Here is a 13,068-nt window from a genome sequence, read left to right on the forward strand (position 1 = left end):
ATAGAGTCTTCAACTACACTTTTTATCCTGTCACCATAAAAGCCACTTTCATCTCCCTTCTAAAGGAGCATCGAGGGTTTGCAGTGGGCTGCCCAGGGAGGTGGTGGAGTCTCTGTCCCTGGAGGTGTTGAAGCAAAACCTGGCTGAGGCACTTAGTGCCATGTTCTGGTTGCTTGGCCAGGGCTGGGTGCTAGGTTGGACTGGATGAGCTTGGAGGTCTCTTCCAACCTGGTTGATTCTATGATTCTATATGGAATGTACTTCACAGAATGGGGTTGGCAGGGACCTTAAAGATCCTCTAAGTTCCAGCCACTCTGCCATGGGCAAGGACAGCTCCTACCACACCTGCCTGCTCAAGAACTCATCCAGTCTGCCTCTGAAAACTGCCAGGTTTGAAGCCACCACAGCTTCTCTGGTTAGGGTTAGGGTTAGGGTTAGGTTAGAAGAGACCTCCAAGATCATCCAGTCCAACCTATCCCCCAGCCCTGTCCAATCAACCAGACCATGGCACTAAGTGCCTCAGCCAGGCTTTGCTTGAAGACCCCCAGGGACGGTGCCTCCACCACCTCCCTGGGCAGCCCATTCCAATGCCAATCACTCTCTCTGTGAAGAACTTCTTCCTAATATCCAGCCTATACCTACCCTGGCACAACTAACCCTATCCCTCCTCACATCCAGGTATTTTAGTTGGTATTTTGAAGACCAGCTTCCTGACCTTTCAAGATATTCCCAACTGGATTCAGCAACCCCACAGATCTCGAGGAAATTATTGAACTTCTTTAAGCCAGGAAAATAAGCAAACTGAAAGTTCAGGCTGATATTTTAAGAGCAATAAACACCTATAACTCAAAGTCAGCAGAAGCTGAAGGAAGTGAGTATCACTGGAATTAAAACCCTAAGCAGTCCTCAAAGTCTGCAACAAAGATGAGGAAACAACTCACATCTTGTAGTTCTCAGGTTAACTCATAGAATCATCAAATCAACCAGGCTGGGGGAGAGCTCCAGGATCATCCAGCCCAACCTAGCACCCAGCCCTGCCCAACCAACCAGACCATGGCACTAAGTGCCTCAGCCAGGCTTGGCTTCAACACCTGTCCACAGACAGCAACTCCACCACCTCCCTGGGCAGCCCATTCCAATGCCAATCACTCTCTCTGACAACAACTTCTTCCTCACATCCAGCCTAGACCTCCCCTGACACAACTTCAGACTCTGTCCCCTTCTTCTCTTGCTGCTTGCCTGGCAGCAGAGCCCAACCCCACCTGGCTACAGCCTCCCTTTGGGTAGCTGCAGACAGCAACGAGGTCTGCCCTGAGCCTCCTCTTCTGCAGGCTGCACACCCCCAGCTCCCTCAGCCTCTCCTCACAGGGCTCTGCTCCAGGCCCCTCCCCAGCCTTGCTGCCCTTCTCCAAACACCTTCCAGCACCTCAACATCTCTCTGCAATGGAGGAGCCCACAACTGGACACAGCACTCAAGGGGTGGCCTGAGCAGTGCTGAGCACAGGGGCACAAGAACCTCCCTTGTCCTGCTGCCCACACTGCTCCTGAGCCAGCCCAGGATGCCACTGGCTCTGCTGCCCACCTGGGCACTGCTGCCTCAGCTTCAGCTCCTCTCTCCCAGCACCCCCAGCTCCCTCTCTGCCTGGCTGCTCTCAGACACTCTGGCCCCAGCCTGTAGTGATGCTTGGGGTTGTTGTGGCCAAAGTGTAGAACCCTGCACTTGGTCTTGTTTAATCTCATCCCATTGGCCTCTGCCCATCAAGGTCCCTCTGCAGGGCTCTCCTACCTTCCCACAGATATTTTACTCATCCTTCCCATGAGACACTAAAAGGTAACCTCTCAATTCAGAGCTCTCAGGTTCTCCAGTTCTGCTCCATTTCGAGCCCCAAAACAGTGATGTGACTCCAGGTCACAGAGAGAACCAGTCAGTACTGCCTGTACCTCTCCTTGAGCTTCCAAAACAACCACAGAGCAGACAACAAATGCTTCATCATCCCACAGCAGCTCTCTACCACAGTAGTAACTTAACTCCCACCCCTATGAAAAACATTTTGCTTTATTCCCTTTAACATCACCAGGGCTATTAAACCACATTCTCACTCCAGAACAAACAAGGATGCTGGCTGAGAAGCAGCTCTAAGTCATTAGCTAAGTGCAGCAGCTCCAGGTCCTAGCTTGGCACTTTAATGGCATCATTTTGCCTTCACAAAAAATTCTTCTCTGCTCAAAGAGCTAAAAAACCCAAATGATGTTAGGAAGACATAAATCACCACTTCTTCCTTGGATGAGAATCACAGCTCCTGCCATTGTTATCTGCATAAAAAGAAGGGAAATGGAGGCTGTGCTGTTTCCCCAAGCTGCTCATAGGACAAGTAAACACTTTAATTTTGTTCACTGCTGTCTAGCTGAGGAACATCTTTGGGTCTCTATAGAGACACACAACCACCTTTACCTTCTTTAAAAGGGAAGGGCAGGACAAGAGGAGATAAAAGTGAGTCTTACAGACAGACAGGAGTTACTTCAAATACCATAATGCTTTTATGCTCTCATTATCTGCCATTAAAGTAGAGAGATCTTCCACAAATGAGCATTCATCTTCATCTAGCAACGAGGACAACTCAGCAGCTGAAGCCCAAGCATGTTGTTTCTAATTGCACCAGCATCACTTTAGCCCTAATAGCACTTGGTTTGTTAGCACTCACTTTGCTGTGACCAAGCCCTGATCATAGTATCACAGAATCAGGCAGGGTTGGAAGGGACCTCAAGAAGCAGCCAGTTCCAAGCCCCCTGCAATGCCCAGGGACACCCTACCCTAGAGCAGCCTGGCCACAGCCTCAGCCAGCCTGGCCTCAAACACCTCCAGCTATGGGGCCTCAAACACCTCCCTGAGCAACCCATTCCAGCCTCTCACCACTCTCATGCTCAACAACTTCCTCCTCACCTCCACTCTGACTCTCCCCACCTCCAGCTTTGCTCCATTCCCCCCAGTCCTGGCACTCCCTGACAGCCTTAAAAGTCCCTCCCCAGCTTTTTTTGTAGCCCCCTTCAGATCCTGGGAAGCCACAAGAAGGTCACCTGGGAGCCTCCTCTGCTCCAGCCTGCACAGCCCCAACTCTTTCAGTCTGTGCTCACAGCAGAGCTGCTGCAGCCTCTGAGCATCCTCCTGGCCCTGCTCTGGACACACTCCAGCATCTCCACAGCCCTCTTGTCCCAGGGGCTCCAGAACTGGATGCAGGACTCCAGGTGGGGTCTCAGCAGAGCACAGCAGAGGGGGAGAATCCCCTCCCTGTCCCTGCTGGCCACACTTCTGCTGCTGCAGCCCAGGCTCTGCTTGGCTTTCTGGGCTGCAAGGGCACACTGCTGGCTCCTGCTGAGCTTCTCCTCCAGCAGCACCCCCAAGTCCCTCTGCTCAGGGCTGCTCTCCAGCCACTCCCTGCCCAGCCTGGATGTGTGCTTGGCATTGCCTCCACCCAGATGCAGGACCTTGCCCTTGGCCTTGTTGAACCTCCTGAGCTTGGCTTGTGCCCACCTCTGCAGCCTGTGCAGGTCCCTCTGGATGGATCCTGCCCTCCAGCCTGGCTGCTGCACCACACAGCTTGGTGTGGGCAGTGAACTTGCTGAGGCTATACTCAGTGCCTCTGTCCATGGCACCCACAAAGACATTAAACAAAGCTGGTGCCAGGACTGATCCCCGAGGGACTCTGCTTGCCACTGGCCTCCTTGAAAAGCTCCTTCCTCAAGAGATGCCTACCAAGCACTTTAAAAATCAGCTTCCAGCTTGAAAAGACTGGAGAGAGACAGGCAGGTACCCAGGCAAGGCAGGAAGAAGTGGCAAAGCTGTCACTGGAGCTGCTGGCTTGTCCTGATCGCTTGACAGGAAAATGTTAACACTCAACACTTTCTGGGGCAGCACAGCAAGATTAGCTCCAATTGCTCTGGTCACACCAATATCCATCAGCACTCAGATTGCTTGTCAGAGAGCCCAGTGTGGCCCCAAAGAAGCACAGAAAAAAGACAGAGGGGTGCATAGATTTTGGGTCTCCTACCAGATGTTGCTCCTGGCCATACAGGCATTGTTAGAGGCCCAGAGTGGTAGTGGTTGGAAGTGATCTCCAGAGATCATCTATGTCCAACCCCTCTGCTAAAGCAGGTTGAATGGGATCAGGCTGCACAGGTATGCATCCAGATGGATTGTTTTGAGCCTCCAGAGGAAGAGACTGCACAACCTCTCTGGGCAACCTGCTCCAAGGCTCTGGCACCTTCCCAGGGAAGAAGTTTTTTCTCATGTCCCATCCTTTGGGCTCTAGTGTGTGCCCACTGCCCCTTGTCCTGTCACTGGGCACCACTGATAAGAGTCCAGCCCCATCCTTTTGACCTCCACTCTTTGGCTATTTATATGCATTGATAAATCCCCTCTCAGTCTGCTCTTTCCCATGGCTAACAGCTGCAGGTTGAGTTGCCCACACCTCCACCAAACACTCACAACCAAAAGCAGCAGGAGGACATCCTAGGTAGGCACTTAGGAGGTAAAACAACCATCTCTTGGTGATGACTGAAATGGAAGGTGGACACTAACACTCATCTGGATGTCTGCTGCTGCTCTGTGCCCTACAGACTGCTGAAGTGTGTGCCCATTTCAAACGGTCCCATACTGGACTCCACTGGGCACTCATGAGCTTGTTAGAGATGCAAATCACAGACAAATGATGTTAGAAGCAAACAATGAGGAGAGCTCAGGTGAGATCTTCTCTACAACTCCCTGAAAGGAAGCTGGAGTCAGGTGAGGGTCTCATCTCAAGTGAAAAGCCACAGCACAAGAGGAAACAGACTGAAGTCTTCTGCCAGACAACCAGCAACAGAAGAAGGGGACACAGCCTCAAGCTGTGGCAGGGGAGGTCTAGGCTGGATGTGAGGAGGAAGTTGTTGTCAGAGAGAGTGATTGGCATTGGAATGGGCTGCCCAGGGAGGTGGTGGAGTTGCTGTGCCTGGAGGTGTTGAAGCCAAGCCTGGCTGAGGTACTTAGTGCCATGGTCTGGGTGATTGGCCAGGGCTGGGTGCTAGGTTGGCCTGGCTGAGCTTGAAGGTCTCTTCCAACCTGCTTGATTCTATGATGATTCTAAGATGCACCATGGAAGGTTTGGGTTGGACATTAGGAACAAATTCTTCCCCTTGAGGGTTGTCAATCCCTGGAATGGGCTGCTCAGGGCAGTGGTGGAGTCTCCATCCCTGGAGGGATTTCAAAGCCATTTAGATGTGGTGTTGAGCAACATGGTTTAGTGGTGAGCTGGCAGTGCTGGGTTAACTGCTGGACTTGCTGACCTTAAAGGTCTCTTCTAAACCAAAGCATTCTATGATTTCATGATAAAAATGTTTCAGCCCAGTTTTATTCACCAAAACCCCTCCACACCTCTCAGAGACCCTTTGGGAAGCACAATCCAAGTCCTGTAGATCTGCAGACTTCATTACAATAATTTCTACATAAACACTGCATTTTGAGAGACAATTACTGGAGAAGAGAACTGTAAAGCTAGAGACAGGAGCTTTGCTTGCAGCTGGCTTTGCAAAGGTGGACAACTTGTTAACATGCTAATAAATGCAAGTCTAGCTGGCAGAGAAGCCTTTTCAAATGCATAGCATGAGTAGGGAGCAACTGAGAATCACAGAATCATAAAATCAACCAGGCTGGAAGAGAGCTCCAAGCTCAGCCAACCCAACCTAGCACCCAGCCCTGACCAATCAACCAGACCATGGCACTAAGTGCCTCAGCCAGGCTTGGCTTCAACACCTCCAGGCACAGAGACTCCACCACCTCCCTGGGCAGCCCATTCCAATGCCAATCACTCTCTCTGACAACAACTTCCTAACAACATCCAGCCTAGACCTCCCCTGGCACAACTTCAGACTCTGTCCCCTTCTTCTGTTGCTGCTTGCCTGGCAGCAGAGCCCAACCCCACCTGGCTACAGCCTCCCTTCAGACAGCTGCAGACAGCAATGAGCTCTGCCCTGAGCCTCCTCTGCTGCAGGCTGCACACCCCCAGCTCCCTCAGCCTCTCCTCACAGGGCTCTGCTCCAGGACCCTCCCCAGCCTTGCTGCCCTTCTCCAAACACCTTCCAGCACCTCAACATCTCTCTTGAATTCAGGAGCCCAGAACTGGACACAGCACTCAAGGGGTGGCCTGAGCAGTGCTGAGCACAGGGGCACAAGAACCTCCCTTGTCCTGCTGCCCACACTGCTCCTCAGCCAGCCCAGGATGCCATTGGCTCTGCTGTCCACCTGGGCACTGCTGCCTCAGCTTCAGCTTCTCTCTCCCAGCACCCCCAGCTCCCTCTCTGCCTGGCTGCTCTCAGCCACTCTGGCCCCAGCCTGTAGTGCAGCTTGGGGTTGTTGTGGCCAAAGTGCAGAATCCTGCACTTGGCCTTGTTCAGTCTCATCCCATTGGCCTCTGCCCACCCATGCAGCCTGGCCAGGTCCCTCTGCCAGGATGTCATTGGCTCTCCTGGCCCACTGGATGAAGAGGCGAATTTACAAGGTGCATGTTCACTGCTGCTACATTTGAGCAGACAGAAAACACTCCTGACTTCCAACAGAAAAAAGGGCAAAGGAGAATAGTATCAAAAAATATTTAAAACCTCCCTTAAACATAAAATAATAATCTGAGTTTTGCAAATAACATTAGCAGCTGTGTTGGGAGTGCCCAATGCAACTGAGGAACACTAAACACAGCTTTCATTTGAATTTAAAAGCATTTTGGAGGTGTGAGGGGGAACAACTTGCAAGGTTTAATGTTTATGAAAAACTGATTTCTTATTTCAAAGCAAATCCTGGGCTGTAGCAGCTCATCTAGGAGAGCTGATCCTCACTGAAGGTGAAAGGAGTTCTACACCTCTTGCTGCCTAATAACTCTTCATTTAGTATTGTAAACATATTACAGATAAAACCCATCTTCATTAGCAATGAAGAACACTACATAGTCATAGAATCATAGAATCAAGCAGGCTGGAAGACACCTTTAAGATCAGCCAGGTCAACCTAGCACCCAGCCCTATCCAGTCAACCAGACCATGGCACTAAGTGCCTCAGCCAGGCTTGGCTTCAACACCTCCAGGCACAGTGACTCCACCACCTCCCTGGGCAGCCCATTCCAATGCCAATCACTCTCTCTGCCAGGAACTTCCTCCTAACATCCAGCATAGACCTCCCCTAGCACAACTTCAGACTGTGTCCCCTTCTTCTGTTGCTGCTTGCCTGGGAGAAGAGCCCAGCCCCACCTGGCTACAGCCTCCCTGCAGGCAGCTGCAGACAGCAATGAGCTCTGCCCTGAGCCTCCTCTGCTGCAGGCTGCACACCCCCAGCTCCCTCAGCCTCTCCTCACAGGGCTCTGCTCCAGGACCCTCCCCAGCCTTGCTGCCCTTCTCTCAACACCTTCCAGCACCTCAACATCTCTCTTGAATTGAGGAGCCCACAACTAGACACAGCACTCAAGGGGTGGCCTGAGCAGTGCTGAGCACAAGGGAAGAACCTCTCTTGTCCTACTGGATGCTTGTCTTCAGAAGTTCCTTACTGCTTCTTCAGAGAGGAAATTTCTCTGGCAGGAAGCTGAGGAAGGGCCTGTCTCAAGGGCTCTCCAAAAGCCCTTTGTCACAGGGACCCTGCAGGGAGCGCGCCGCTGCCAGCGCTCCCCTCCAGCCCATCCTCAGACACTGTTAAGCTCTGAGACACAGAGTGCACACCATGAAAGGAGGAAGCCTCACAGTGTGCAGAGCCTTTTAACATTCAGAGCTACAGGTAAAACAGCAGCAGGCATTTTTCACCTTCTGCTTTTTCTCCTCAACAAGCTCATTTTTGCTATATAAATACATGGTGCTCCTTTGAAAGGCCCCAAGGCTTGAACTCAACAAGCTTAACTCATGTTAAAACACATTCTGCTTTGTTTATAGTGTCCTGGAAAATGCTAGCTAGAGAGCACATTACCTGAAAAACCTGAATGCTGCACCAAGAAACCTTAATCCAAACACAGCCTCTCTTTCTCCAAGAGAGAGCTCAGTAATACCTTTACACATTTCCCACATCAGCTGCAATACTGAAGGCAGCTGAAGAAATCAGCTGCCTGAAATAGCACATTTCTGTTCCTCAAAGGGAATACACAAAGTGTCAGCCTTCTGCAGAGACTGAGAAAGAGAAATACCTTTGGCATCATCAGAGCCTGAAGCCAATAGCTTTGGGTCCATCAAATTGAAGTCAACGCTCCAGCATCTTTTCTCGTGCTCCTGTTTAGAGAAGCAAGCAAAATATTGCTGTGAGTGAGCTGTAATCTAGTAAAAGGGCAAAAGAAAAAGCAGTCCTTGTTGTTTGGCATCAATTATCAGTGGAGTCCTGGACAGGAAAGCTTACTGTGTTCAGCAGTTTCCCCAAAAATCTCTTTCCTCCCCATCAAACCAATGCTTGCAGTCTGCAGGACATGCCAGGGAAGCAGGAGAGTGCAGAAGGGCAACTAAAAACATGGAAAATGATTCTTTGTTTTACCACTGGAAAGAAGAAAAGCAAAGACTGCAGGATACTGACATTAAAGACCTGCTTCTGCAGCACCATTTGGTTGTGGTTCTATTGTGTGCTGCTCTTTTTCCTAGCAGATCACAGTTGTGTTTCCCATTACCACTAAGATAGAATCATAGAATCAAGCAGGTTGGAAGAGACCTCCAAGCTCAGCCAGGCCAACCTAGCACCCAGCCCTGGCCAAGCAACCAGATCCAGGCTTGGCTTCAACACCTCCAGGCACAGAGACTCCACCACCTCCCTGGGCAGCCCATTCCAATGCCAATCACTCTCTCTGACAACAACTTCCTAACAACATCCAGCCTAGACCTCCCCTGCCACAACTTCAGACTCTGTCCCCTTCTTCTGTTGCTGCTTGCCTGGCAGCAGAGCCCAACCCCACCTGGCTACAGCCTCCCTGCAGGGAGTTGTAGACAGCAATGAGCTCTGCCCTGAGCCTCCTCTGCTGCAGGCTGCACACCCCCAGCTCCCTCAGCCTCTCCTCACAGGGCTGTGCTCCAGGCACCTCACCAGCTTCCTTGCCCTTCTCTGGACACCCTCCAGTCCTCAACATCTCTCTTGAATTGAGGAGCCCAGAACTGGACACAGCACTCAAGGGGTGGCCTGAGCAGTGTTGAGCACAAGGGAAGAAGGTTGATTCTATGATTCAATCTGAGAGGGAAAGAGACAGGACTTATTTTGCCCAGCATAACTTCTGTCCTAAAACACAATGAGAAAACAAGCAACTGCTTCAATCATAGAACCAGTCAGGGTTGGAAGGGACCATAAGGGTCATCCAGTTACAACCCCCCTGCCATGGGCAGGGACACCCTACCCTAGAGCAGCCTGGCCACAGCCTCAGCCAGCCTGGCCTTAAACACCTCCAGCCATGGGGCCTCAACCACCTCCCTGGGCAACCCATTCCAGCCTCTCACCACTATCAGGCTCAACAACTTCCTCCTCATGGCCAGTCTGAATCTCCCCACCTCAAGCTTTGCTCCACTTCCCCTAGTCCTGCCATGGTCTGGTTGACTGGACAGGGCTGGGTGATAGGTTGGACTGGATGACCTTGGAGGTCTCTTCCAACTTCTTTGGTTCTATGATAGCCTAAATATTCTCTCTCCAGCTTTTTGTAGCCCCCATTCAGATACTGGAAGGCCACAAATAGAAAGTAAAACTAATGCTGAAGTGCCAAGGAGCAGGAAGGGAAGGCCAAGCTGCACTTCATTCATTACCACTGACCAGTTCCAATGCACTATGCTACCTATACAAGAGCCTGCAGCACTTCCAGCCTCCCCCCACGTGGAACAAACTCCCTTCAGCCTCTGTGTTCTGCTGGCAAGTCTCTCAGAATCCATTAACTAAAGACAAGGTTCAAACTGTCTGACATGTCAGAAACTTCTCCTGGAACAGCTCTTGCTGTTGAGCTCAGCCTGCTTGCATGTGCAGGCTGCTCTGCTGAGCACAGGGCTGCATCAGGGAGGATTCTGCTCTGCCAGCCTTGCCACTTCAGCCTGCATTTTGCTCTTCTGCTTTATATGAAGCTACAGCAGCAATCACTGCAGGATTTTATCAAAGGCTTCTGACAAAGCCCAAAGTGAAAGAGGTATGGAGAGACAGGTTTCTAAAGAAAGGCTAGACAAACAACTTGCAGGACCTCATTTCTCCCTGGGCAGCTTCCCTGTCTGAAAGAGGCAAGCAAGAAAACGTCAACAGCCTCACGACTGTGACAAGAAGATAAAGCTGCTTCCCTCGGAGGGTACAGCTCAATAGAGCTGTGTGGATGAGACACATTAGGCAAACAGGAGGAGCATGCACTTCATCCTGTGGAAGGGAAAAGCTTAGTGCTGGACTGGAAGTGGAGCCTGAGGCTGAGTACTGCTGCCCTGCCAGAGGGTGGTGGGATGAGTGCTGTGGCGCTCGCTGGTGGCATTACCTGGTAGACCTTGGACCTCTGTCCTGTGAATCCATCCCAAAGGATGACGGTGCCTTCATAGTCACTGCTGGCTAGCAGGTTCTTGTGGTAACTACTCCAGCTGATACAGCTGAAAAGGGAAGAGAGCTGGTCAGTGATACACATCACAGCACACCTCACACCGTGAAACACATCAGCTGATCCTGTGTTAATCTGTCCTGCTCTGGCAGGGGGCTTGGACTCCAGGATCTCCTTCCAACCCCTGACAACCTGTGAGCCTGTGTTCTTGCAAAGCACACAGCAGCTCACAGAATCATAGAATCAACCAGGTTGGAAGAGACCTCCAGGATCATCCAGCCCAACCTAGCACCCAGCCCTGGCCAGTCAACCAGACCATGGCACTAAGTGCCTCAGCCAGGCTTGGCTTCAACACCTCCAGGGACAGCAACTCCACCACCTCCCTGGGCAGCCCATTCCAATGCCAATCACTCCAATTACAACAAACACCAAGGCAACACAGGGCACCTTGTATCTGATCTTGAATGTCTCCAGGGAAGGGGCCCCAACCACATCCCTGTGCAACGTGCTCCAGTTCCCTCTGCAACCCCTCCCATTGTGAGGAATTTCCTCCTGACGTCCAACCTAAACCTACTCTGCTCCAATTTCAAACCAATGCTCCTGTCATAGAATGCTTTAGGTTGGAAAGAGCCTCAAGGATCAGCCAGTTCCAACCTCCTGCCATAGACAGGGACACCTCCCACTAGAAGAGGTTGCTGAAGGCCAAACCTGGCCATGAACACCTCCAGAGAGAGAGCATCCACAGCCTCCCTGGGTAACCTGTTTCAGAGTTTCATCAACCTCACTGTAAAGAATTCATCCTAGCATCCAGTTTAAATCTGCACTCTTCAAGATCAAACCAATTCCCCCCCCAGTCCTGTCATTACAAGACCTTGTCAATGGTCCTTCCCCAGCCTTCCTGTAGGTCCCCTTCAGATCCTGGAAGGCCACAAGAAGGTCACCTGGGAGCCTCCTCTGCTGCAGACTCAACAGCCTCACCTCTTTCAGTCTGTGCTCACAGCAGAGCTGCTGCAGCCTCTGAGCATCCTCCTGGCCCTGCTCTGGACACTCTCCAGCATCTCCACAGCCCTCTTGTCCCAGGGGCTCCAGAACTGGATGCAGTACTGCAGGTGGGGTCTCAGCAGAGCACGGCAGAGGGGGAGAATCACCTCCCTGGCCCTGCTGGCCACACTTCTGCTGCTGCAGCCCAGGCTCTGCTTGGCTTTCTGGGCTGCAAGTGCACACTGCTGGCTCCTGTTCAGCTTCTCCTCCAGCAGCACCCCCAAGTCCCTCTGCTCAGGGCTGCTCTCCAGCCACTCACTGCCCAGCCTGGATGTGTGCTTGGCATTGCCTCCACCCAGATGCAGGACCTTGCACTTGCTCTAGTTGAACCTCCTGAGCTTGGCTTGTGCCCACCTCTGCAGCCTGTCCAGGTCCCTCTGGATGGATCCTGCCCTCCAGCCTGGCTGCTGCACCACACAGCTTGGTGCGGGCAGAAAACCTGCTGAGGCTGCACTGAATGCCTCTGTCCATGGCACCCACAAAGATGTTAAACCAGGCTGGTTGCAGGACTGATCCCCGAGGGACTCTGCTGTCCCTGGCCTCCACTTGGCCATGGAGCCATTGACAGCCACTCTCTGGGTGCAACCATCAAGCCAGTTCTTGATCCATCTCGTGCTCCACCCACCAAACCCATCTGAAACACAATGAAGTGGCTCTGCAATAATAAATGACAATTCCACCAACAAACTCTAACCATCAGCAGACCAAACAAGATCAGCAGCACTGCCAAGTCACAGTTGCAGCATTTTGGCACTATGCCTTCTACTTGGACTCCCAAAAAATTACAACAGAGGTAAGAAAATCTGTACTAGGTGTTGCCCAATTTCTGGACCATCTGGCAGGAAAGCATGCCAGGTGCTATCAAGTGGGCTGCAGGTAGCAGGAGCTCAACTGACAGATCCAATGCATGCAGGTCAAACATCACTGACACAGTTAACTGGATGATCATAGAATCAGAGAATCAGCCAGGCTGGAAGAGACCTCCAAGCTCAGCCAGGCCAACCTAGCACCCAGCCCTGGCCAAGCAACCAGACCATGGCACTAAGTGCCTCAGCCAGGCTTGGCTTCAACACCTGTCCACAGACAGCAACTCCACCACCTCCCTGGGCAGCCCATTCCAATGCCAATCACTCTCTCTGACAACAACTTCCTCCTCACATCCAGCCTAGACCTCCCCTGCCACAACTTGAGGCTGTGTCCCCTTCTTCTGTTGCTGCTTGCCTGGCAGCAGAGCCCAACCCCACCTGGCTACAGCCTCCCTTCAGGAGCAGCAGACAGCAATGAGCTCTGCCCTAAGCCTCCTCTGCTGCAGGCTGTACACCCCCAGCTCCCTCAGCCTCTCCTCACAGGGCTCTGCTCCAGGTCCCTCCCCAGCCTTGCTGCCCTTCTCCAAACACCTTCCAGCACCTCAACATCTCTCTGCAATGCAGGAACCCAGAACTGGACACAGCACTCCAGGGGTGGCCTGAGCAGTGCTGAGCACAGGGGTAGGCACAAGAAC

At 52.0% G+C, this 13,068-nt stretch overlaps 1 protein-coding gene across 3 annotated transcripts in view; it reads right to left on the reverse strand.

Annotated features, from left to right (window-relative positions):
• The window catches only part of COP1 (COP1 E3 ubiquitin ligase), a 204,952-nt gene that overhangs the window by 105,699 nt on the left and 86,185 nt on the right, over positions 1-13,068 (reverse strand). For all 3 annotated transcript variants that reach the window (XM_064148123.1, XM_064148121.1, XM_064148124.1), the window contains exons 13-14: positions 10,470-10,578; positions 8,187-8,268 (exon numbers count right to left, since the gene is read on the reverse strand). In XM_064148123.1, coding sequence (XP_064004193.1) covers positions 8,187-8,268; positions 10,470-10,578 — 191 coding nt within the window. The remainder of the gene's footprint in view (positions 1-8,186; positions 8,269-10,469; positions 10,579-13,068) is intronic.

This window comes from Pogoniulus pusillus, chromosome 8 (genome assembly GCF_015220805.1).
Source record: "Pogoniulus pusillus isolate bPogPus1 chromosome 8, bPogPus1.pri, whole genome shotgun sequence".
NCBI lineage: Eukaryota > Metazoa > Chordata > Aves > Piciformes > Lybiidae > Pogoniulus > Pogoniulus pusillus.